The sequence below is a fragment of the Hemiscyllium ocellatum genome, chromosome 25 (genome assembly GCF_020745735.1).
Source record: "Hemiscyllium ocellatum isolate sHemOce1 chromosome 25, sHemOce1.pat.X.cur, whole genome shotgun sequence".
NCBI lineage: Eukaryota > Metazoa > Chordata > Chondrichthyes > Orectolobiformes > Hemiscylliidae > Hemiscyllium > Hemiscyllium ocellatum.
This window is the reverse complement of record NC_083425.1, coordinates 30,031,050-30,057,933: the sequence shown is the minus strand read 5'-3', so window position 1 is coordinate 30,057,933 and position 26,884 is coordinate 30,031,050. Positions and strand designations below refer to the sequence as shown.

Genomic DNA, 26,884 nt, shown 5'->3' with positions numbered 1-26,884 from the left:
ACCCCAGCAGCGGCTGTTTCCTGGCCATGCACAGTGCTGTCTCCACCCCTGATATGGTTAACTTGCCCCAGAGTGATTGTCGATCCCAGAGCAGTACCCTAACCTCGCTGTGTATATTGAGCCATTCCTCTCCACCTTCCACCTACTGTCCTCACACGTGACAGACAACAACGGTCTCAGCCGTAGAACTTTATCTCATTCAATTCAGGAATGGATAACCAATGCTGACCTCATCATTGATATCCACATCCCATGAACAAATAAAGGGAAAAAATGAATCCTGGTGGATCTGCACCTGCAATACATTTCCTCCACATTTAACAGAATTATAGAGGAACCTCAACTATCTGAACAACATGAGGCGGGGAGTATTTTGTTCAGATAAACAAATTTGCCAGCTGTTTTGGGGTGTTCCAGTTGACCCCCAGCATCCAAACCCTTTTACTGGAGAGTGTTTCAAATTTCTGCCATCCTTTGTGTGAAAACCTTTCTGATTTCCTTTTGAAATGGCCTAATTCCAATATTGAGACTCTGCCTCATTGAGTTCTTCCAGCATGGACACTAATCTTCTTGCATTCACCTGAACTGTTGGCCTCAGATGTTGAATTTTAAATCCCAGGCTAGAAATCGGATGCCTAGCTCATGTCCACGTCCAGACTCTGCATCAAGATGACATCAGTGATGTGACATGACTTTCCTATGCAAAGGGACTAACTGACTTGGGGCAGATTCAGCTCTGAGAGAACACAAACGCCAACAGCAGGCAGTGATGGTGAAAGAGCCAGACAGACAGTTGCTATCACAGTGTAGATGGGAGTTGTGCGTGGGGTTCCTGGAAATTCCCGATCAGAGCAGATTCTGAAGGTATTGCCTGGGAAATTGAATATTTGGCAGGGCAATTTCTCTAAGCTTGGAATACTCTTAAAGTTCCATATAAAATGGAGATTCTGGAGGATCCGAACAAAATTAAGCCAAATAGTTACTGAGGAAATGTTAGACAATTAAATGCATGAGTCAACAGTCCCTGTACTTGAAGAAAGTGAGGGCTGCAGATGCTTGAGATCAGAGTCGAGAGTGTAGTGCTGGAAAAGCACAGCGAGTCAGGCAGCATCCTAGAAGCAGGAGAGTCGACATTTCAGGCATGAGCTCATTCCTCTTGAAGGGTTATGCCTGAAATGTCGACTCTTCTGCTCCTCAGATGCTGCCCGACCCACTGTGCTTCTCCAGCACCACAGACCCTGTACTTCCCTCGCCCATTCTCCAGGTACATTTCCTCAGAACTGCTTAAAGGCTTGGGAGTCCTGGATATCCGACACCTTGTTCCTGAGCTCTACCCTGGGATGTGGCACCTGACACCTGCTCCAGAGCACAAGTCCCCACATCAGGACCAAACGTCTCACACTGTATATCTGAACACCACCCTCCCCCAAAATCTTCCGCTGTTGCAGCTAGACCCAACCTCAGACCCCATCCACCTCCTGCCACTACCACATATAATGCCCACCCAGAATCAACACCCATCCCATTGCCAGAACTAATTTCTCCCATTCACCCGAGTATATCCTAAACACTACATCATCTGCCTGGTGCCCTTGCCAGTGTCACCCTGGCATCTCAACCACTTGATACCTTGTCCCCTTCTTACTTGTCAGCTTTTCCTCTTGGCACCCTACACCTCCCAGCATCCTTACATCATACTTATCTCATGTGCTCACCATATGTCAGTCGCTATCAACGTGGTGATCGGGACAATAACATTTCAGACTATGCCAGTTGGCTGCTGGGAAGATGAGGCCTGGTTTGTTTTCCTCTAATAGCTCTGCACTATGAAGAAACTCCTATACTCAATATCTGATCAATAAAGGAAAGCATACCAAATTCCTTCTTCACTATCCTATTTACCCGTGACTCCACTTTCAAGGAGCATTCCCTACGGCCTTACCATTAAGTGTATAAGTCCTGCTAAGATTTGCTTTCCCAAAATGCAGCATCTCGTATTTATCTAAATTAATCTCCATCTGCCATTTCTCAGCCCATTGGTCCATCTGATCAAGACCCCATTGTACTCGGAGGTAACTTTCTTCACTGCCCACCTCCAATTTTGGTGTGATGGGATTTCACAATTGGACTACCTCAATCATCTACCACATATGAATTTAACCTTACAGTTCTCTGTGTTATTAGTGCAAGCCTCTGGATTAGCAGTCCATAACCACTATAAAATAGCACTCACTCATCTGAATCAGTAAGTAATTTTTTCAGAGGACAGTGATTATATCATTTTCTTCAGTGACACAATCTTCCTGTGTACACTGCATAAAAAGACCCTTCAAGACACTTATACCATGAAGAATGGCTGTCATCATCAAAAATACTTCAAGCATTAATGCAATCAAAGTGGCCTTCGTCAACAGTCTAAGACTCACTCATTGGCCTCTAAATAGACCAGCAACATGACTGCACTCCTGATTCTCAGCCAACCAGTGAAATCTAACAACACCAATCAAATGATAGCCCCTCCACAAAAGTGTTAAAAATGTACCGTTGTTTTAAAGCTGGTTGAAGTGCACTAAAAACAACCCACGCGGGATTGCCTGGGATTTGCATTCTGTCGATGGTGGGTTTGAAAGGACAGGGTTAGTAAAGTTCAGTGTGCAGCTTGGTCACTACCACACCCAACTCTCATGTACCTCTGACTTGCTGAAATTTTTACGAGGGGTTGAACAGACACCAGACACTCTTAGGTTACTTAATCAATACAGTGATACAATCCACGGTTACAGTGAAATGAAGTTGTATCTGATCGACATTATCAATACGAAGTTTTAAGAAAGACATGTATGTCAGAGATATCCAAAAATCTTGAAGTCTGCACAGTTCCAAATTCTGTTTTATCTCCTGAGAGAGTCAGAAATTACAGGTCAAACATTCAAAGGGACTGGTGGAATGCCAAGATAAGTCTGCATTACATAGATGACACTCTCCTCAGTCTCAACAGTATTCAAACATAAATGTCATGTAATTCTTGAAAAAAAATTCTATCCAGTTTCTTTGTCACACATTTCACACAGCATGTGGTGTCACCCAAAGGCAATTAAGAAAAATAAACTGTACGAAAGAAATTACTGCTGGCTTTAGAAACTGAGGCAAAAAAGCAAATGCTAAAGCTGCACAATTCATTGCTATGATTGCAGTTAGGCTGACTTGTCTTGGTTCACTAACCGGACAGGCTGCGTGAGAAATGTAAATGTTTTCGGAAGTTTAGCCATAAAATGACAAACTCAGTTACTTTTCAACTATTTATTGTCAATATGTGGGATTTGTTGGCAAAGGCTAGTGTTTATCGCCCTGAGAAGACAGCGGGAAGTCAAACTCTTGAAGCAATTGGAAACAGCTGAGTGGCTTGTCATAGGCTGCTTTAGACAGCAATTACAAACAAGTGTGGACTGGAGTCACAGAGGCCAGACTAACTAAAGGACAGTAGCTTTGCATCTGTAAAGGATAGGAATGGACCAATTAGATTTCAATAACAAACACTTTTATGGTCTCCTTTATCAATACTATGTTTTATTTTTAAAGCCATCTGATTGGGCATATTTTGACACACTTCCATGGCCACCATATCCAGAGTGAGTACTTGAAACCAGACTTCTGGTCCAAAGGTAGGGACACTACCAGAGCACTGCAAGATCTTTTAATTATAGAACTTCTAAAAAAAAGTCAAATTTTCAAACTAAGAACTCACATTCTATCAATTATTAGTCCAGATCCCCAGGTAAGGAACATCCTCACAATGAGAATCTGTGGTTACATGGGAGGGTCCTTACCTCTGAGGCAGATACCGAGGTTCAAGTCTCAAATTGACAGCTCTGATCAGGTTGATTAGGGGAAACCAAGGCTGAGGTGATCCATTAGAGTGAGGAGAACATTTGCTCACAGTAAGAAACTACACATGGTGACTTTTAACATGGGAACATGATTTGGGGTGACCAAGAAAGTATCTCCATGTCACCAGTGGGTAGTAAGTGTAAGGGTATCAAAAAAACCTACAGATTGATCATAGTCTGACACATATCCTACACTCATCAGATCCATGGTGAGACTTGAAACTGGAGTTTTGGCCCAGAAATAAGACCCATCCTACTCTGTCCACACATATTGGAGGTATTTATCAGGAAGGAAATGAAATAAGATGCAGTACAATCATGTACATTTTCTCTGGTGATTAATCGTTTACTGTTTCACCAAAATATACTTTATGGCAAATACATTGCTTTCCGTAATGCTCTTTGAATATATCTGAGTGAGATGGTCAAATATTGCCACCTGCTGGAACCAACGGATAATGACACAGATGTGGGACTTGTTTCACACTGAGTGGGAGATCTATAACTCTAGTTTCTAGCCATTTCCATGTTATAAAAAGGCAGGCTTCTGCTGAAGATCCACACCCCAACTTGTAAAACGGGCAATGGAAAGACTATGGTGTTTCTCCATGCTGTGGTATTGTGTAATCTCACAAAGTACATTCTGCTAACGATGCTTCTTCCCTGGCAAGTCCAGTCATTTACCTAGTGAGAGCTTAAACTTATACTCATTCGTGATTGGATGAAGTAAAACAAGTACTTGATCTCAACCATTATGCATACCAACCACAAACATCTCAACAAGGAATAAAATCCCAACAAGGAATAAAATCCGAACATACTGGGGCACTGCTATAAAAGGAACAATAAATGGTGCAATGATGTACCTGGTGTACGACTTCAACTGTTCTTCTAGTTTGGGGATGCACACAGAAAGTGATATAGCAGATTGCAAACAGAGAAAGATGAAAATACTAAAAAAACTAATAATTTAACTTTTAAAAAGCATTATCCACAAAATGGGACTGAAAATACAAATTATCCCAAACAATATGATGTTTTGAGTTCAGAGGTCGAGGTTAAGTTTGTGACTGGAAATCCTAAACATAAATTATCCCAATTCACATCTCATGCTTTCCAATAAGAATAGTGGAATTTTAGTTAAAAAATAAAACAGAGAATTTCCAGATGGCTGATGAACAGTTCTGTCACATGTTGACCATAATCATATAAATTTGGTTGCCTTGGATTAGTGACCAAATGAAATGTAGCAAGGAACAAGTAAGTTGGTCCTGATGAGCCAGACACTGAGCCAATGGATCCAAGGATCAGGATATATTACGCCATTCACATTCTGACTTAAACTGAACGAAGAATTATTTGAATAAGGAAACTGTGCAATAAAAATAAAAAGGTGATAATGTTGTCACTCTGGAGGCAACATTTGGATGCCAAGCAAGAACTGGAAATATTGTTGTAGAAGCTACATGAAGACAAGTTGAAGGATGATGTTTATAAAGCTGACAAGACCCAAGACCTCAGTCAGGTTTAAGGAGAGATTTTTAGCATGAGATAAGCTACAACAGGAATGTAAAAATTAGTAAGTCTGTGATGTTGTGCAAGTATATCATTCATCATAATGTGAATCTCAGGCAGATTTGCACATCTTTTGAACTAGGAGAAAGTGAGGACTGCAGATGCTGGAGATCAGAGCTTAAAAATGTGTTGCTGGAAAAGCACAGCAGGTCAGGCAGCATCAAAGGAGCAGGAGAATCGACGTTTCGGGCATTAGCCCTTCTTCAGGAAACTCCAAGATTATGTAAAAGCAAATCACTTGACAAGGGTTTTATATTTTACCTGATGTGACATGAGATTTGAATACACAAAGCTGGAAGACCACTGGAATTCTTTATTCTATAGGTATCAGATCACTCAAACCTGAAGGGAATTAAGGTTCAGCAAGGTAGAGTGTTTTACATGGAATTAAGCTAATGTTTTATACCTGAGAAAATCCTTTATATGTCCAATCTTTCTCTGCTTGAGATCTCTTTTTTCTCCAAGTAGTCAAGTTTGATAGGAAGAATTAAAATATTACATATAAAATATTATTTAAATGGTGATTTACCAATGAAGATGGACGAGGGAGATCCAGTAGATGTAGTGCACCTGGACTTTCAGAACGCTTTTGATAAAGTCCCACATAGGAGGTTAGTGAGCAAAATTAGGGTGCATGGTATTGGGGACAAAATACTAACTTGGATCGAAAGTTGGTTGGCTGATAGAAAACAAAGAGTAGTGATAAACGGCTCCATTTTGGAATGGCAGGCAGTGACCAGTGGGGTATTGCAGGGATCAGTACTGGGACCGCAGCTTTTTACAATATATGTTAATGATATAGAAGATGGTATTCGTAATAACATTAGCAAACTTGCTGATGATGCTAAGCTGGGTGGCAGGGTGAAATGTGAGGAGGATGTTAGGAGATTACAGGGTGACCTGGACAAGTTAGGTGAGTGGTCAGATGCATGGCAGATGCAGTTTAATGTGGATAAATGTACGGTTATCCACTTTGGTGGCAAGAACAGGAAGGCAGATTACTACCTAAATGGAATCAATTTAGGTAAAGGGGCAGTACAGAGAGATCTGGGTGTTCTTGTACACCAGCTAATGAAGGTAAGCATTCAGATATAGCAGGTAGTGAAGAAGACTATTAGCATGCTGGCCTTCATAACAAGAGAGATTGAGTATAGAAGCAAAGAGGTTCTTCTGCAGCTGTACAGAGCCCTGGTGAGACCACACCTGGAGTACTGTATGCAGCTCTGGTCTCCAAATTTGAGGAAAGACATTTGGCTATTGAGGGAGTGCAGCGTAGGTTCACGAGGTCAATTCCTGGAATGGTGGGATTACCTTACACTGAAAGATTAGAGCGACTGGGCTTGTATACCCTTGAGTTTAGAAGACTGAGAGGGGATCTGATTGAGACATATAAGATTATTAAGGATCAGACACTCTGGAGGCAGGAAACATGTTTCTGCTGATGGGCGAGTGCTGAACCAGAGGACACGGTTTAAAAAAATGGGGTAGACCATTTAGGACAGAGATGAGGAGAAACTTCTTCACCTAGAGAGTGGTGGCTGTGTGAAATGCTCTGTCCCAGTCTCTGGATTTATTTAAGAAAGAGTTGGATAGAGCTCTCAAGGGTTATGGGGATAAGGCAGGAACAGGATACTGATTAAGGATGATCAGCCATGAGCATATTGAATGGTGGTGAAGGCTCAAAGGGCAGAATGGCCTACTCCTGCACCTATTGTCTATAAAACTTGGAGATGCAGAAGGATCTGGGTGTCCATGTGATGAATCACAAAACATTCACATGCAGGTCCAGCATGTAACTAAGAATATTAATAGAATATTGTCTTTAATGCAAGGTAAACTAAATACAAATGTAGGGAGGTTATGCTTCAGTTATACAGGGCACTGGTGAGACTGCATCAGGAGTACTGTTTACAGTATTGGTCACTTTATTATAAGATTCAAGTGCATTGGAGGCAATTCAGAGACTGGACTAATGTCTGAAATTTGTTTCTTGTTTCATGAGTAAACGTTGGGCACGACCGAAACACAGATGATACAGAGGTAACTTGACATGATGAAAGTGGAGTGAATGTTTCCTCTTGTGAGGTAATCGGTGGTTACTGGTTTAAAAAAATAAGATCACCTAGTTAGAACAAAGATTAGGCTATTTTTTTCTTCACAGAGGGTTGAGTGTCATTTGAATTTATTTCTCAAAATAACAGTAGAATCAAAGTGTCTGATATTTGTTTAAATGCAGATATAAACAGATTGTTAGTAAGCAAGGAGGATAAAAGTTCTCAAGGTCGGCATGAATGTGGAGTTGAGGTTACAATTGGATCAACAATCTTATTTAGTGGCAGAGCTTGCTCAAGTATTTAAATGGCTTATTTCTACTTCTAATATGTTTACTCATATGTAACTAGTTTAGTCCCACGTAAAAATATTTAGAAAAAGTGGAAAACTAATCCATTTCTAACAAGCAGCCTCTGCTTCCCTCACTGAATGTAGAGGAGCTGTCAGCATATTCTTTATATTAGAATGGAAAACTGTTCAAATGAGCAGTCTGTGAAAGTAAAACCAACTGCAAGTGATTGCATTGTGGACAGACTCATCCACATATTCCCTTAACATTTGGCTGTGTAAACGTCTCATATACTCAGTGTCCTTAATAGATTCATTCCTCCATCACAAGTGTAGGTTACTTGTGCTTCATTTGAATTAAACTCAAGTTCAAAGCAAAAGGTAAAGTACATGACCAACCTTGGAATTAAGTAAGAAACTCGATCAGTTCCTTCATCAGAAACAATTGGTGAATCCCCTGGCACATTTAAGAATATCAGAAAGAAGGCAATAATGTGACATAATAAACCCAGAAGAACAACAGGGTTTCTGCCAATGCCAAGATATTTTCTGAGGAATTTGTTCAATAAACCAAAGGTTGCACCACCTAAACATAGACAAAAATAACAAAATTAAGAAAATGTAATTCTATTTAATAAAATCAGTATTTAATAGTTCATGCAATTGCAAATAATCACAAACCTATGATTTCTCCAACACCAATGAAGATACCAGATAAACCAATTAGGCTTTTGGCTTCACTCCCAAAACCATTTGTGGCACCCAAACAGGTACCATAGACACCACTAAAAAAGGTTAGTTCAATACCTAGAAAAAAAATTCAACAATTTCATTGACTTGATCTCTGCAAGAGGTTTTCATTTAAACGTTGAAGTTCATGTAATTTTATCATTCAGCTTCCTCAAATTAACCAATGTTAACAAGGCAGTCAGATAGTAAATTAACACTGGTAATGTTTACAATAAGTCTGCTTCATGTCATATCACAGCAACTTTACATATGTACTGCACAGCTTAGCATGTAGGCTCTAAGTATGGAGCTTAAGAGGTTGGCTATGTGACATGATTTTAGGCTCAATGTTTGCTCCAGTCATCCTCTTGCCAGGATAAGGCAATGTTTCAAAATGAACAGAAAGCAAACTTCGTTAATCTTAAAACTGTATCAGAAATATTATCCTACAAGACTTGTTTTTAATGGGTCTAACTTTTTCCAATATTAATAATTCAAAAGAATATCTCCACTCAAAGAAAAATGTAACTGGGGAATTATTTCAAAAAAAAAGTACATGAAATTAGATTCCCCTACAGTGTGGAAACAGGCCCTTTGACCCAAAAAGTCCACACTGACCCCACCCCGAAGAGCAACCCACCCAGACCCGTTTCCCTCTGATTAATGCACCTAACACTATGGGCAATTTAGCATGGCCAATTCACCTGACCTGCACATCTTTGGACTGTGGGAGGAAACCCATGCAGACAGACACAGGTAGAACGTGCAAGTTTAACACAGATGGTCACCCGAGGCTGGAATTGAACCTGGGTCCCTGGCACTGTGAGGCAGCAGTGCTAATCACTGAGCCACCATGTCGCCCCATTGAGGGTAAGCAAACAAATATTTTCTTGACAAGGGAAATCTCATATCCAGACAAACTCCTAGTTCAAATTTATAAGACTTGTAAAGGAATCTTACCAGTATAAGTAATAGTTATACTTAGAAGCAGCATATCTTTGGTCAAGAATATACAGATTGCACTTCCTATTAAAGAAAGAAACAACCTGTTAGCACAACAAAAGAGGTTAAGAACTTCCTTGAGTAAAGTATTTAAAACTGACTAATTACATAGCTACATAAAATGCAGAATTTAAATGCAATCAATCAATCCAAAGCAGTGAGTCCCATAAGTGGTCAGGTGCCTATTTCTTTCAAGAAACAGATTTTGCCTTGGCTTTTTAACTCAGCCAAAAATCACATTTCTCACATACTAAGTACTTTGCTTTCCTTCAAAGTCCACAATACAGGAGTGAAGGAGAGAACTGAAGGTGATTTTTTTAAAATCATAGTCAATTTGGCCATGCAGGTGGCATGTGGTCTAGGAGATCAGCAGGATAGTGGACTCCAGAGGCATTGCCAAAAGACAGGTGAGTGTGGGTCTCAGATACCTGGTGACACAATAAAATATTACATCACTTAGCACAAAGTGGAGAGATAGCAGTGTGGTGTTAATGGTATTTGACGAGTCATCCTTAGGCCCAGACTAACGGTTAGCAAATTCTACTATGGCATCTGCTGGAATTTCAATTCAAGTCATAAATCTGGAATTAAAAGCTAGTTTCAGTAAAGATGATCATGATGCCATTGTCCACTCGAAAAAAGAGCTTACTAACCTCCTTCAGGAAAAGGAATCAGCTGTCCTTAGCTGATGTGGCCTTTATGTGTATCTAGACCCACCTTCTGAAATGGCCTAACAAGCCATTCAGTTGGATCAAACAGCTAATAAATCAAAAAGGAACAAAACTATCTAGCATTGAGTTAGGCATCCAGAAATGATAATGTTACAGCCAACTGAGTTGACCATGAAAAATGTTTTATTTCTTAACGCTGGGGGCTTGTGCCAAAATTGGGAGAGTTGTACCACAGTTTAGTCAAGCAACTTGCTGATGCAATCATGCAAACCAAATCACACATTTCAGACAATATCCCAGACAGATTGTCATCATCACCCGTTATAGCACCAAAATTGATCAAGCTGGATGACATTCTTGAAAAACAGAGTTTGACTGGAAGTGGCAAAGGAAAAACCTACTTGACCACACTCTCAACAATCAACATGTAACCATCCATTACTTGGAGACGCTGGTGTCAGACTGGGGTGTACATTAAATTTGTCCATTGCCGTATTGGTAGGAGTGACCAATGCGCAATTCACGTATAGAAAAATTCCTGTCTTCATACTGAGATTTCTATCCATCATGTTGCGTAGCATTATCATTGTGCTAAATGATTTAATAACAGATACAACAATTGAAAGCTGGATATCCAAGTAGTCCTGTGGACCAAGAGCAGCAGTAAAATTGTATTCAATCCTAATCTGTAACATTATCATTCTGACATTTACCCTGGTCCAGCATTACCATTAAGCAAGTGGCTCAATAATGGTTTTGTGAAGAGTGCAGAAGGGTATGCCAGAAGCAGCATATGGCACACCTAAAAATGAGGTGTCAACCACATGAAGCTGTAATACAGACAACAAGCATACCAAGCAGCATATGATGGACAGATCTCTGCAAATTCTGTGACATTGCTCATGAATGATTGTGGACGATCGGCAACTCCCTGGAAGCATCAGCTCTACAAATATTCCCATCCTTAATGATGAGGCAGCCCAGCAACTCTGCTAGTATTAATATATTTAATATTAATGTATTATAATGTATTATTACAACGTATTAATAGCTTATCAGTTAAGAAGAAAACATTTGTAACCATCTCCAGCCAGGTGATGAATGAATGGTCAACTTGGGTTCCTTTTGAGGTCCCTGGCATCATGGAGCTACCTATCTTTGGTCAACTCAATACATGCCACATGACCTCAAATAACAAAAATAGCTGAAAGCACAGCACACTGCTAAGGCTATCAGCCCTGAAAACATTCAGCAGTAATGCTCCAGGTTAACTACACCCATAGCTAAATGTTCCAGTGCAATAACAATGGTGACATCTACCCAGCAATATAGGAAATTGCCCAGGACAAATCTCACACTGAATTATTGCTCCACACTACTCAAGCATCAGCAAAGTGGAAGTATAGTGGACAGTAAAGAAGGTTATCTCAGAGATCCTGATCAACTAGGTCAACAGGCTAAGCAATGGCAGATGGAGTTTAATTTGGATTTTGATGAAACAAGCAAGAGCAAGCAATTGTACAATTAATGGTAGGGCCCTGGGTAGTGTTGTCGAACAGAAGAGAGATCTACGGGTTCAGGTACCTAATTCTTGGAGAAATGTACGCCACAGGTAGACTGGGTGGTGAAGGCGGCATTCAGCCCACTTGCTTTCATTACTCAAACCTTTGATTATTGGAATCGAGATGTCATGTTGTCATTGTACAGGCCATTGCTGAAGCCTCTTCTGGAGTACTGTATGCAGTTCCACTCGCCTGGCTATAGGAAGGATATTATCAAATTGGAGAGGGCTCAGAAAATAATTACTAATGTTGTTGGGAATGGAAGGAGAGAGTTATTTTTAAAAATGCTGGATAGGCTAGGACTTTTTACACTGGAACAGAGGAGGTTGAATGCTGACCTTACAGAGGTTTATAAAATCATGAAGGGCATAGGTAAGGTGAATAGCAAGGATTGTTTCTCTTGGGTCAAGGAGTTCAAAACTAGGGGTCACATTTTTAGGATGAAAGGAGAAAGCTTTAAAAAGGACATGATCGCAACCTTATAACATGAGAGTGGTTCGTGTGTGGAATAAACTGCTGGAGGAAGTGGTGAGTACAAGTATAGTAACAATATTTAAAAAACATCTGAATAAGTACACGAACAGGAAAGGTTTGGACGGATATGGGCCAAATGCAGGCAGGTGGGAACATTTAGTTTGGGAACATGGTCAGTGTCTGTTTCCATGTTGTGTGACTCCATGAAAGGGTCGTCAAAGTGTTATCAAAAATCACTTACTCAGTCATAACTTACATATTGATTCTCAATTTGCGTTACATTAGGACTACTCAGCTCCAAATTAGATAATGATTATCTCCAAAAAGAGAGAATCTAACCACTTTTCCTTTATATTCAATGGAATTATCATCATTGAATCCTTCACCATCAACATCCTGGCATTTACCATTGACTAGAAACGGAAATGGGGACTTGCCAAATAAATGTTGTGCCTACAAGTGTTCAGAAGCTGGGAATTCTGTATCACATAACTCACCTCCTGATTCTGCAAACCCTGTCAATCAACCACGAGGCATGTCAGACATGTGAATGAATACTCTCCAAATGACAAGATGTGCAGATCCAACAAACACAAGAAGCTCAATATTACCTGGGTCAAAATAGACTATGCAATATTTACTCTATTCAGCATCCTCACGTGATTTCCTTTCACCATTGATAAACTGCTCAACAAGGCTTCTTCACTAAAGCTTCCAAACTTGCAATCTGTTTACTCTCTAGGTCAAGGGCAGATACATGGGTACGCTGTTACTTGCAAATTTTATTTTATTTATTCACAGATGAGGGCATCAGTGGCTAGGCCAGCATTTATTGCCAATCCCACAGGACAATTAAGGGTCAACCACTTTGCTGTGGGCCTGGAGTCACATGTAAGCTAGGCCAGGTGAGCCTCGTAGTTTCCCTCCCTCAGAGACATTAGTGAACCAGGTGGCTTTATCCTACAAACTTTAAATTCCAGATTTTTACCGAATTCAAATTTCACCATCTACTGTGGCAGATTCAAACTCAGGTCCCTAGAATATTACCCGAGTCTCTGGATTAACAGTCCAGTGATTATACTACAAGGCTATCACCTCCTCAAGTTCCCTTCCAACTTGCAACTATATTACCATTCCCTTAGCATTGTTAAGTCAAAATCCTGCAATTCTCTTCCTAGCAGCACTGTGTACTTGCACAGATGGACTGCAGTGGATTAAGATGACACACCACAACCTCCTAAACAGCAACTAGGGATGGGTATTAAATGTTGGTGACACAGCTCATGAAAAAAACAAAAATTACTATCAGTCACGTTGAATATTTGTTGTTCGTAATTGAAGTACAAAATAATGCGTAAGGCTGACCTTGTGAAACCACTCTTCCTGTCAGTTCTAATTATAATCTTGTATGTTCCATTGGCCCTTCAAGGCAACAAAAGACCTTCAGTGAGAAGATGTCAAGGAGAGCTCAAAAATACTGAAGAAGCACACTTCAGTGGGAACTCCATTCAAGATATCTAAGTTTTGACATGGTTAGCAGGAACAGGTGTTGAAGGTGAGGTCAGCCCTGAAGAGATGGGTGAGGTCTACATGACTCTACAACATCATGTGCTGGGATCATCCACAAGAACATTAGAAAATGATGCATGTGTTTCTATCAGCACTCCCATGGGCACTGTGCACCTTTCAAGCGAGATTGGAGGATCCTTTCTCAAATATTAATGACATGATAATGCAAGCTACCACTCATGTCCATCTCCAAGGAAAATAAAATGGCACATGTATGGATATCCACTCACAGCTGAAAATCAAGTGATGGTTACATTGACCAATAGTCCGAACATTCAGACTGGCACTTTCACAGATGAAATTTTTGCTTAGTGCATTCAAAACCTCACAACGTTTTAGCCGACAGGGGAATAATTGAGAAATGGAAGTTAAGACGATGTTCAAGGAGTTCCCATTTCCACCTGTTATTGCCAGGTAAAGCCCCACATCCTGAATCATCACCTAATGGCCAAGTCTGTCCCTGCATTTGTGCTGCTGGGGCAGTCTCTCTTCCGCAATGCTCTTTAGGGACTCCAGAACCCAGAGGGTGTGTGTGATCAGTATCTCAGCTGACTGAGCAGACAATGAGCCCGATTCCAGCCTTGCTAAAGATTTGGCGGAGCACTGTAGGAATACGAATGCAGAAGAGGAATGTTTTTGGTTGCACTTAGGTGTTTATAACAATACTAGTCACATCATCTTGATAAAAATATCAATGAATCAACACTTCATTTCAAATTTCCATTGTCAAGTAATTTCCACTGTTGATTACTGCATTCTAGATAGACATAAGCCTTCAGACGAATGCTGTGAACAGGGTGGACAGTGACCAAACTGTGAAAGACAAAATCCATCCATTTCTCGGAGAAAGAGTTGAACTTTTTGAAGGCAAGAGGGGCACATTTGGTGTTCGTGGGTTCAGTATTGGGTTGCCGAAATATGAATCCACAAGTCTATCTTATCTCCCCAGTAGCTATGTAAAGAGTTGCAACTTTCCTAATCACATGAAGTTTGACCTTCATAGAAGCAGAATGATGTTCTGCAATTTAAGTTTCTTTGTTGTGCAATGTTGTGGAAGAGTTTCTCAGCTGACTGAGCAGACAATGAGCCTGCTTCCCGCCTTGCTAAAGATTTGGCGGAGCACTGTAGGAATACGAATGCAGAAGAGGAATTCTGCACAACCATCTTGGATGCCCTTGTTGGTGTATTCTGAAGGGCTCCTGTAGATTCATTCAAGCACTGGAAATGAACCTTCAGCAACCTTAGAACACAGTCAATTTGCCCTTTCGATTGGAGGTTGCTTTAGTTGCATCTTTCCTCTACTGTCTGGTAGGAGTCCTCACAAGTGTGATCAGCCACATCTTCAATAGGAAGGTCTCATCTCCAAGAAACATCCATTGACTGTTTGAAGATGCAAAACTCTGTGCGTGATTTAACATACATAATGAAGGCATCAAGGCTATATCGAGATAAGTTGTTCACACATGAACACCTTTGTATGGTTACATTCTCAGCTGAATATTGACAGAGTGGAATCTTTTTTTGCAGATTAAACACTCCAGCAAAATCTGAGGAAACCTAGACTGTCATGAATGTACTAAATGGCTCTGTATATCTGTGAAAATTCTGCCAATGTCACAAATATCAAAGCCCTCCAAAATGTAACAACCTTATCAGTATCAAAGGAGGTGTAAGTGGTGATCTTTCCCAGGTCATCAGTCACCTGGGAAATCATGAAATCTTGAAAATATTACCAGCAGATTACTGAAACAAAGTGACAATAAGCATTCATCCGCTTCGCTCGGAAGGAGGTTTTGTTCCATAAGTTTCAGATATCAGTAACAGGCGATTAAGAAAGTCTGAGTCAATAAAATGTGGAGCTGGACAAACAGCAGCAGGTCAAGCAGTATCAGAACAGGAGAATCGACATTTCAGGCAGGATCCTTCATCTGGAAAGTTGGAGTCTTTTCAGATATTGTTACATCGCCACATCAAGAAGACTAGAGGAAAGCGAAGACTGCAAATGCTGAAGATCAGGGTCAAGACTGTGGCGCTGGAACAGCACAGCAGATCAGGCAGCATCCGAGGAGCAGGTGGATCTACATTTCAGGCATAAGCCTGATGAAGGGCTTATGCCTGAAGCATTCATTCTTCTGCTCCTCAGATGCTGTCTGATTTGCTGTGCTGTTCCAGCACCACACTCCTATCAAGAAGACTGCCTTATAAACTTTGCAAATGACTCTTTGAAGTTAAGAGTTACATTTAACCCTTTTGTCAGGCAGAGAAACACTTGCCTGTGGAGAAGGCAGCTATAACTATTGACAATTCCTTTGGCTGGTCCTGTTACTGTTGACGTTACTCCTTTTGCTCATCTGTTTCTCTTCAGTATAGCTGCATAAGCCGTTACCATACAGCACTGAATGTTGATGAAAGAGAAATACTGATCAAAATAAAGTCCAAACAGAAAAAATGACTCCCTGGAAGTTGCAATTCATTTTTGAAGCAGTGAAATACAATTGTACAAACCCTGTGAGCACAAGGATACCATCTAGGCAAGGAAGCAACTGTAGAAAACAGACTTACTGGAGTAACTGGACAGGTCAGGTAGCAATTGTCGAGAGAAAGGGAAGTTAATGTTTCGGGTCCAGTGACCCTTCTTCGGAATTATTCCACACTGTTTGGAGACCTGTGGACTCATTGTTAAAACCAGAATTTTGGGTGGAGAATTAGTAGACTCTTCGACACCCTTTAAAAAGCATCCTTGTCACAGACAGAAGTGAGAGTAGATCATTTGAGGTTTTTGCATGTTTTTGAATTTAACTCTTTGCCAGTACTTGTAACCAACCCTTCCTTGCTTAAATCTTTGCAAATAAAAGCATGCTTACGAATTGCATCAATTGCTTGTGATCGTTGCTCTTGAGGTCTGTCAATAAAGCAAAATAATTTGTTAATTCATTACAGAAATCTGTTTTTGATGCAAATAGAATTAGTCACTACCCTAATGTTTAATATTTAAATTTCAGATTAGTAGGTAGTTCCAAATGGATCAGTTCAACCGAAGCAAGGCACTTGCGTAAAGCACATGGTTACAACAAACTACCCTTATTTGTTCAGTGCATTTATGGACACGATCATAACAAGTGGAAAACATCGAATTTTAAAACTAGCCCAACTGTAGTCTACATTATATCATACAGTGGAAATGTTGGTGAATGAAGAAAAAAAAGCTAAAACTAGCGATTAATTCACCCCTATTCAAGAAGAAAAGTATTATAATCAATAAATTAGTGTTGTTGAATATGCTGAAGCAAACAAAATGCATTTTTTGTGGAGGAATTTAACTCCTTTTGTAATGTGTATAGTATCCAATTATACTGAAGTGTTACAAAGTCAAAAAACGATTCAGATAAAACAAGATGAGAAAGACTGAACAGCAATAATGGATCAGTGATAGTAAGGCAGTTGATGCTGCAGGGATGCTGGAATTGCTGTAACGTCATTCTGGCCTGGTATTCCAGCTCTACACACATCAATACTTTTCTTACTCACCTGGAACTTTGGAAAGGTATATAGCAAATTTAGATCAGCTATGATCATATCAAATGTCAGAGCAGGTTCAAGGGGCTGAATTGCCTACTTCTGCTCCTACTTCTTATGTTTTTAACCTTCTAAATGTTTTATCAACATATTGGAGATATACACGGTGCAGTAGAATGAAAGGTGTCATTCCATTGAAGGCACCTTTCTCAAGGAACATAACAAAGCAGTTTGCAAAAGTCTGACCAAGTGGGGCCCATGGAAATACCATCCATACGTGGTATCATTAAAAGTGAACTCAACCATGTGCTGCTGAATTCATAAGTTCATTGAATTCATACAATAGTAGTGGTCTTGATCACCATGCTGTGGTGCTTCAGAGCAAAGGTCAAAGGTTTGCTTGACAGCTACATTGATGAAAAGGCTAACAACATCTAATAAGTAAATTGACATTACATTGTGATCAATATCAGTCCAGATGGTGTTTGAAAATATAACAAATCCTTCACTATGTATTTGGAAGACTTGTTCAAAACATGTTGCAACAATTGACTCAAACATTTGGCCAGATTATATTGTGCAGATCCAGTCACAGGTAAAATTGAGAGCAAAGGCACACCTTATGCGTATGCCTTGGGTAGCCCATACATGCATGGATGCAGTGAGGTGTGAGGACAAGCCCTGTCATACAGATCATTGCTCTCACACAAGTCCATCAAGCAAAGGATGACTTTTTCAGTGCCTTTATTGGATTTACTGATACATATGTTCTTGAGGCCTTGCAGTGCTGCCAGACATTCATTTTACATATGAAAACTGGACAATTCATTTGGAATTCTGCAGAATGCATGCACTAGATCAGCTAATCCTGTAAACAAGAATTCTCAGTCTGCAGTAGGAACGAGTGGATTGTGCGATAGCTGGGATTAAGAGTACGAACTCAGCAAAACAGTCGTGATCTATATGGACTTCAGGACAAGGTTCCCCATGGGAGACTGGTTAGCAAGATATATCTCATGGAATACAGGGAGAACTAGCTCAAATGTAGAAGACAGAGGATGGTGGTTGAGGGTTGTTTTTCAGATTGGAGGCCTGTGTCCAGTGGAATGCCACAAGGATTGATGCTGGGTCCACTACTTTTCGTCATTTATATAAACAATTTGGATGTGAGCTTAATAGGTATAGTTAGTAAGTTTGCAAATGATACCAAAATTGGAGGTGTAGTGGACAGCGAAGAAGGTCTTCTCAGATTACTACGGGATCTTGATCAGATGAGCCAACGGGCTGAGGAGTGGCAGATGGAGTTTAGTTAAGATAAATGCGAGGTGTGACATTTTGGGATGGCAAACCTTAGGAGCACTTACACACACTTAGTTGTAAGGTCCTGGACAGTGCTGCTGAACAAAGAGACCTTGGAGTACAGGTTCTAGCTCCTTGAAAGTAGTCGCAGGTAGATAGGATACTGAAGGCGGCGTTTGGTACGCTTTCCTTTATTGGTTAGAGTACTGGAGTTGGGAGGTCATGTTGAGGCCATACAGGACATTGGTTAGGCCACTGTTGGAATATTGTTTGCAACTCTGGTGTCCTGTCGGAAGGATGTTGTGAAACTTAAAAGGGTTCAGAAAAGATTTCAAAGGATGGTGCTAGGGTTGGACGATTTGAGCTATAGGGAGAGGTTGAAGAGGCTAGGGCTGTTTTCCCTGGAGCGTTGGAGGCTGAAGGGAGACCTTATAGAGGTATATAAAATCATGAGGGGCATGGATGGGGTAAATAGAACTAGAGGGCATAGTTTTAGGGTGAAAGGGCAAAGATAGAAGTGAGACCTACGGGGCAACCTTTTCATGGAGTAGTTGGTGTGTGGAATGGGCTGCCAGAGGAAGTGGTAGAGGCTAGTACAATAGCAACATTTAAAATACATCTGAATGGGTATATGAATAGGAAGGGTATGCAAGGGTTTGGAGGGAAATGGGCTAGGTGCTGTCAGGTGGGACTAGATTGGGTTGGGATATCTGGTCGGCATGGACGAGTTGGACCGAAAGGTCTGTTTCCATGTTGTACATCTCTATGACTCTACAACTCTAAACTCCTCTTCCCATTCGATGCGAGATAATAGCACACCAAAATTGAAATCATGCACAAAGATAAACTCTTCACTTTCAGTGAACACATGCTAAAGGCATTGTTAGCTATGTTGCCCAACTACTTTTGCTTCAGTGAATTTATGGTGCAGGCCCATTTTAAAGGAGTACTGTTTACAGTGTGGTCATGTATTTTAGATTAGATTAAATTCCCTACAGTGCAGAAACAGATCTTTGGCCCAACAAGTCCACAATGACCCTCCGAAGAGTAGCCCATTCAGACCCCTTCTCCTACTCCCTGGTAATGGACAACTTAGCATGGCCAAATCACCTGACCTGCACATCTTTGGACTGTGGGAGGAAACCGAGGCACCCGGAGGAAACCCACACAGACACGGGGAGAATGTGCAACCTCCACGCAGACAGTTGCCCAGCTGGAATCGAATCTGGGTCCCTGGCACTGCAAGAGAGCAGTGCTAACCACTGAGCCACCGTGCCGCCCTGCTGAGGGATGACCTTTATTAAATCATGCGAGGCACGGATAGGATAAATAGACAAAGTCTTTCCCTGGGGTGGGGGAATCCAAAACTACAGAACATAGGTTTAGGGTGAGAGGGGCAAGATACAAAAGGGATCTCAGGGGCAACTTTTTCATGTAGTGAGTGGTGCATGTATGGAATGAGCTGCCAGATGAAATGGTGGAGGCTGGCACAATCGCAGCATTTAACAGGCATTTAGATGGGTATATGAATAGGAAGGGTTTAGAGGAATTTGGGCCAAGGGCTGGCAAATAAGACTAGATTAGGTTAGCATATCTGGTCAGCATGGACGAGTTGGACTGAAGGGTCTGTTTCTGTGCGGTATGACTCTATATACATATTAGATGACTTATAACATTACATTGTATGTACTAGAAGCTTATCAACTTACACATTCCTAACTTACTCCTTTAAAAGTTGAATAAATCTGTGCAGAATTTCTCCAGTATATATGCAAATAGAATTAATGAAAAATCAAGCCTATAAATTTCCCAACATAGCAAATTAGTGAAATAGCTCTTTGTAGCTTCAAACTTTTTAAAAAAGAAATTAGAAGACACTTACCCAAGTACAGTGTCAGATTCATCATCAGATTTGTTCTGTTCTGTAGATGAAACCTCAGAAACTGGTTGCCTTATAAGGAGAAAAAGGATACTTCCCACTCCACTAATTACAGTTAATGCAACATAAACAGTCCTACGATTATGATCTAATGAGGCAAAAAACAAAGATTAGGACTGAATTATTATTTAAAATCTGATTGAAGATTTGTAGCTTGGGTATCCGTTATTGTGGTTCTGCTCGCCGAGCTGGAAGTTTTTGCTGCAAACGTTTCGTTCCCTGGCTAGGGAACATCATCAGTGCTGTTGGAGCCTCGTGTGAAGCGCTGCTTTGATGTTTCTTCCGGTATTTATAGTGGTTTGTTCTTGCCGCTTCCGGGTGTCAGTTTCAGCTGCAGTGATTTGTATGTGGGGTCCAGGTTGACCTGGACACCATATACAAACCACTACAGCTGAAACTGACACCCGGAAACGGCAAGAACATCCATCAACAGACACGTTGACCTGGACCCCACATACAAATCACTGCAGCTGAAACTGAAACCCGGAAGCGGCAAGAACAAACCACTACAAATACCGGAAGAAACATCAAAGCAGCGCTTCACACGAGGGTCCAACAGCACTGATGATGTTCCCTAGCCAGGGAACGAAACGTTTGCAGCAAAACCTTACAGCTCGGCGAGCAGAACCACAACAACTGAATTATTAAGCTGCTAAATCCCAGAGAGAGGGGGAAAAGTACACTAATGAACAATAATATCCTTCAAAAAAAAAGCAGGGAGAAGTGGGTGGAGATGGAATACAGTGCCTCCATAAACAGACATGGGTGGAAAAATGTTTCATGAATGTTAGAGGAGGAAGACAAAGGAAAATATAGAGTCATAGAATTATAGACAAGTACAGCATGGAAACAGACCCTTTGCGCTAACTTGTCCATGCCAATCAGATATCCCAACCCAATCTTGTCCCACCGGACAGCACCTTATCCCTCCAAACCATTTCTAATCATATACCCATTCAGATGCCTTTTAAACGTTGCAACTGTACTAGCCTCCACCACGTCCTCTGGCAGCTCACTCCATACACATACCACCCTCTGCATGAAACAGTTGCCCCTCAGGTCTCTCTCATATCTTTCCCCTCTCACCCTAAACCTATGCCCTCTAGCTCTGGACTCCCCCCAACCCAGGGAAAAGATCTAATCTACTTACCCCATCCATGCCCCTCATGATTTTATAAACCGCGAGAACGTCACCTACTCAACCTCTTCCTATAGCTCAAATCTTCCAAACCTGCAACATCCTTGTAAATCTTTTCTGAACGCTTCCAAGCTTCACAACATCCTTCCAATAGGTAGGAGACCAGAATTGCATGCAATATTCCAAAAGTGGCCTAACCAATGTCCTGTACAGCCGCAACATAACCTCCCAACCAATAAAGGAAAGCATACCAAATGCCTTCTTCACTATCCTGTCTACCTGGACTCTAGGGTATGTGCATGCAAGAAAAGAAGGGAAGAATAAAGTTAAGACTACCTTGAAGGTGGAATGGAATTGTGAAAGAGTGGACTAAGTAGTTATGTAGGGAAAATTAAGATTATTGACTTGCATAATATTACAAAATAGAATACAAAAATTCAAGAAGTTGTAAACAAGCATGCATTTTAACATAAAATGCTGTTACAGAAGTTAATAGTTACCAAGCAAACAGTGCAACAAACCTTTAGAAGACACTTGCAAACCAAAAGGTTACCAGTTATCTATTTAACAGATTTGAGGTAAATTATTTAGTCATCATGCACAGGAGGGGCCTTCAGATCACCCAGTTCGTGTAATTTCTGTGTATGTAGTACCACGACAGTGTCAATTTATAGGTCTGCTTTTCTTAAAACATCTCCAAACAGTTTAAACGTTCTTATTGTATTCTATGCACCTGTACGAATGTACAAAGGCCTGTTCTGCATATAAGAGTGGGGATGATAATCCTGAAGTATTAGTCAAGGTCAACATTGAAGCAGCTAATGGGACCTACTGGTAAAAATATGTCATTTGAAAAACCAGGTAGAATGTTGAGTACTTAAAATATGGAGGCTCCACAGTGTGACGAGATGTGCTCAATGGGACTAAAAATTCAGAGTCAGTAGATCGATGAAGAGAAGAATAAAATCAACAAATGGTTACAGTACAGGAGAAGGCATTCAGCATGTCATGCCTGTGATAAGTTTCTGCAAGATTAATTCCGTTTGTCCCTTTTCCCCCAGCCTTGCCCCCTGTATCCCTGATACCTTTTTCTGCTTCTGATAATCATTCAATTCTCTTCCAAAACCTAAGAATGTGTCTTTCATTAGTTCCTAACAATATTCCTGCAATATCTATTGAGAAATGTTATGGATGATATATGCAGCATTTTTGACAATGAAGTCTCTCTCTTTCCTGGTAATCACGGAGGAAATTTTTAAAATTCATAAACAATGAAAAGGATTCAAAGCACCAAAAAAAGGCAAAACTCAATCTGTTGGTTAGTGAGCACAAATACTCTGAAATAAAATATCTTTGTAACTGAGTTCCTACTTGCACCAGCTGAGTTCCACTACACATTTTGGAGAAATGAAACTGACCTGAGATGTGTGTTTCTCCCTTCCAGGCAAGGTATATGTACAGATTTCCAAACAAAAGACTAGAGGGGAAAAAAAGATGATTAGACTTCACACTGCTCATTAATGTAATTGATGTTATGATTACTATAATACCCAAAATAAAACAGTTAATTGAAACTAAAGGTGATTGGAACACAGGTAAGTTCAAATAATATTCATGTAATTTTCTTGAGTAAGAGCCTATATTATTTTAAAATTCTAACCTGTAGGTATAAATGCACATTCAGTAATTGCCTTCCAGAACTCGATTCAAATGGCAAAGAGTACAAAAACAACAAAAAAAAAGGTGGCCAGATAACACGACACCTGGAGGATAGTTTTGCCTTTCTGTCATGCTGAGGACAGGCAGCATCTTTCCTGACATACTTCAATTACAATGAAAGGTATAGAGCTGGTTGTGCCATAGCTTGTCCAGAGAATCAATACAAGTTTTGGACTCCATGAAATCATTAAAAGTTGAGAAAACGTGAAACATAGGTCAATTTGAATTAAAATACACGATGATGTACTTCTTAATAGCATAATCACTTCTGTCCCTCTCTCAACCCATCTTATTTGTACCTTTAATTTTCAACCCAGAGGAATCAATGCCCTTCTAGTGGGCCTCCTATCCTCAAGGCTCAGTCAACCTCAAAATTTTGCATTGTGTATCTCGCAAGAAGTCCCACTCGTCTATCATTTTGCTGAACAAAATCAGCTCCCAGTATCAAGAAGCAACAAATTTAAAATTCACATTGTTTTATTTAAATCCTTCTGGGAATGTACTTCCTTATCTATACAATCTCTTTGAATCTTCACATTTCCCTGACATCTCATTTCCTCCAATTCTGGCTTTTTATGCATCTCCCCAAACCTTCTCCCTATGGCTAACTGTTCATGACCATGTCTTCAGTCAATTCGTCCCCACGCTTTGGAATTCTCTCTTAATTTTCACTGCCTTACTTCTTTCCCACCTTCTATTTGACTTGCTTTTAAATACAAATGACCAAACTTTGATAATCCTTCCCAAAACCTCCATTTTGGCTCCAACTTTCATTCGATTGCACCTTAAGGAATGCTTCAGCCCACTTTTCCATGTTAAAGGCTTTGTGAATTAATACTGAGCTGCTTCTTACCCGAATTGTATAATACGAGACAAAGCAAGGCTCATCAACTTGGGTGAATAACGCACACCTTTGGTTATGCAAGTGGTTTTGCTTAACACAGTTGTACAGTTCGTAAATCTAATTTTACTAAATACCTAAATTGCAACAGCGCCCAAAATATTCCACTATTTCTTCCAATTGTGTTTTCATCTGAGTTTGTCGTCAAACAGTTGCCTTGTGCAGTCCATATCACTGAAATAAGAATCAGAAACATTCAATCATTGTAACAATCATTTCTATGACAACACAACATTCCCTTCCCAAGCAAGTATGAAGAGAGATACTACACCTGCTCCTTTAGCTTTTTCTGTCTCAATGACCAAGATCACAATTATCCCTACCCGATGAAGCAATTACTCACTTGTACTTTCAATTTAATATACCGAATTCTCTGCTTATGATGGAGTCTTACTACTGGAGAAATTGAAGACAAATGGGACAATCACTTTGCAGTGCACATTCATTCAGTTCAAAAGTGTGGTCCCAAGCGTCACCTGTCATTTAGTCTCCACTCTCTCCCAATTCGGACCTCACTGCTCCAAAACCATCAAACTGCTTTGACTAGACACTTGACAGCCTTCCAGACTTAACGTGGAGTTCAATACTTTCAGATCGTGACATCTGTTTTCTTTTTTGCATTTCTAGTTACTGTAATTAGCGATTTGGATCAGAAATCTTCCCTGCACATTGGCACAATGCACTGGGCAGCAAGTTAGAATGTCCTTGTATTTTATTGGAGACTCGCAAAAGCTGCATCAAGGCATCCAAAGTACTGGAGAAGTACCACACACAGTGCCTTTGCAAGATCATCCAAAGTGCTCCAACATAAGCATCCTCCCCAAAGCATTGGGATATTGAGGTGGTAAACAATTAAAAACAGCTCTTCTGAGCACAACTCATTGTGCATAAAACTGCCACCAGGATACCAAAGCAAGTGCTCCACTCAGAATTTGGTGAGGACGATGACTGCAGAAACACTTCAGAATGCCTTCAAAGCATCCCTGAAAATGTCAAACATACCTGTTGACTTACGAGCAATCCTGGGTTGAGACTGACCAAAACAGAGACTACTCAATTCTAAAAGAACTCGAACAGAGGCTTGGGTGGAAATATGCAAAAGCAAAATAAAATATCATCACAGAATCCCTACAGTGTGGAAACAGGCCCTTCGGCCCAACAAATCTACATTGACCCTCTGAATACTAACCCACCCAGACCCAATCCCCTACCTTTAACCTCTGACCAATACACCCAACATATAAACCCGAGTACTATGGACAATTTAGCATGGCCAATTCACCTAATCTCAACATCTTTGGATTGAGAGGGGAAACCAGAGCACCTGGAGGAAACCCACGTAGACACAGGGAGAATATGCAAACTCCACCCAGACAGTTGCCTGAGACTGGAATCGAACCTGGGTCCCTGGCACTATGAGGCAGCAGTGCTAACCATCGAGCCACCATGTGGCTCTGATATTTTAGGATATGTGCAAATCTCAAAACAACTAATTGACCCACCCCTTCAAGTACCATCTGTCCCGTATGTGGCAGTCTTCAAATCACCCATTCGACTTAACAGCCATTTCAGAATGCAGGCAAGTCAGTCATCTACAATCCAGAGGTTGTGTTTAACGAAATTTGTGCGGGGGGGGTGGGGGTTAACCTGCAAACAATTACATGCCATGCCAGTGAAGTCAGTGAAAGATATAATCATTGTCATTTGCAAATATGTGTGTCATTTTTCACATAGCAACTGCCTGAGGAGATACCGACATTAATAGCTCAGGCATTGTAACTGTGCATGGACAGGAAGATCACCCACCAAAGCATCAACAAACTCAGGCATTTTTTTTCAGGAAGCAGCTGCTGATACAGACTCTGCACATATCCATCAAGAATCACTGCAGACACATCTTTTGAATCTGTACCGGCCTCATCACCTCACTTCTGCCATGTGTTATTATTTCTTGTTCTTTTGTCTCTGTCCTTCAACCGATCACAGATAATTCTGTTCCAATACAAGCCAAATTGTGCAGATTGCTGTGTTTTGACAATCAAACGTAAGTTTTCCATACATATGCTAGCCTGAATCTGCTAATTACTTGAACAATATATGGTCATTTTTCTTCCTCAGATCATGAATAATGAGCTTGCATATATTCTAGTAATTCATGAACTTGGATCACTAAAATGTTTTTTCAAAACTGGCTTAGTAAAGGTGTTTGGTATACTTGCCTTTATTGGTCTGCACACTGAGTATAGGAGTTGGGATGTCATATTGCAGCTGTACAGGACATTGGTTAGACCACTTTTGGATACTGCATGCAATTCTGGTCTCCCTGCTATAGGAAGGATATTATGAAATTTATAAGGATGTCGCCAGGGTTGGAAGGTTTGAGCTATAGGGAGAGCTGAATAGGCTGGAGCATCAGAGGCAGAGGGGTGACTTTATAGAGGTTTATAAAATTATGAGGGGCATTGATAGGGTCGCTAAGTCCAAAACTAGAGGTCATAGGTTTAAGGTGAGAGGGGAATGATTTAAAAGGGACATAAGGGACAACTTTTTTTACACAAAGGGT

At 40.6% G+C, this 26,884-nt stretch overlaps 1 protein-coding gene across 3 annotated transcripts in view; it reads right to left on the bottom strand.

Moving 5' to 3' along the window:
- Positions 1–26,884, bottom strand: part of mfsd11 (major facilitator superfamily domain containing 11) — a 58,600-nt gene that overhangs the window by 7,367 nt on the left and 24,349 nt on the right. For all 3 annotated transcript variants that reach the window (XM_060844979.1, XM_060844976.1, XM_060844977.1), the window contains 7 exons: positions 24,399–24,495; positions 23,120–23,178; positions 20,507–20,651; positions 16,674–16,711; positions 9,492–9,557; positions 8,484–8,609; positions 8,202–8,388 (listed from right to left, as the gene is read on the bottom strand). In XM_060844979.1, the coding sequence (XP_060700962.1) occupies positions 8,202–8,388; positions 8,484–8,609; positions 9,492–9,557; positions 16,674–16,711; positions 20,507–20,651; positions 23,120–23,178; positions 24,399–24,495 (718 nt within the window). The remainder of the gene's footprint in view (positions 1–8,201; positions 8,389–8,483; positions 8,610–9,491; positions 9,558–16,673; positions 16,712–20,506; positions 20,652–23,119; positions 23,179–24,398; positions 24,496–26,884) is intronic.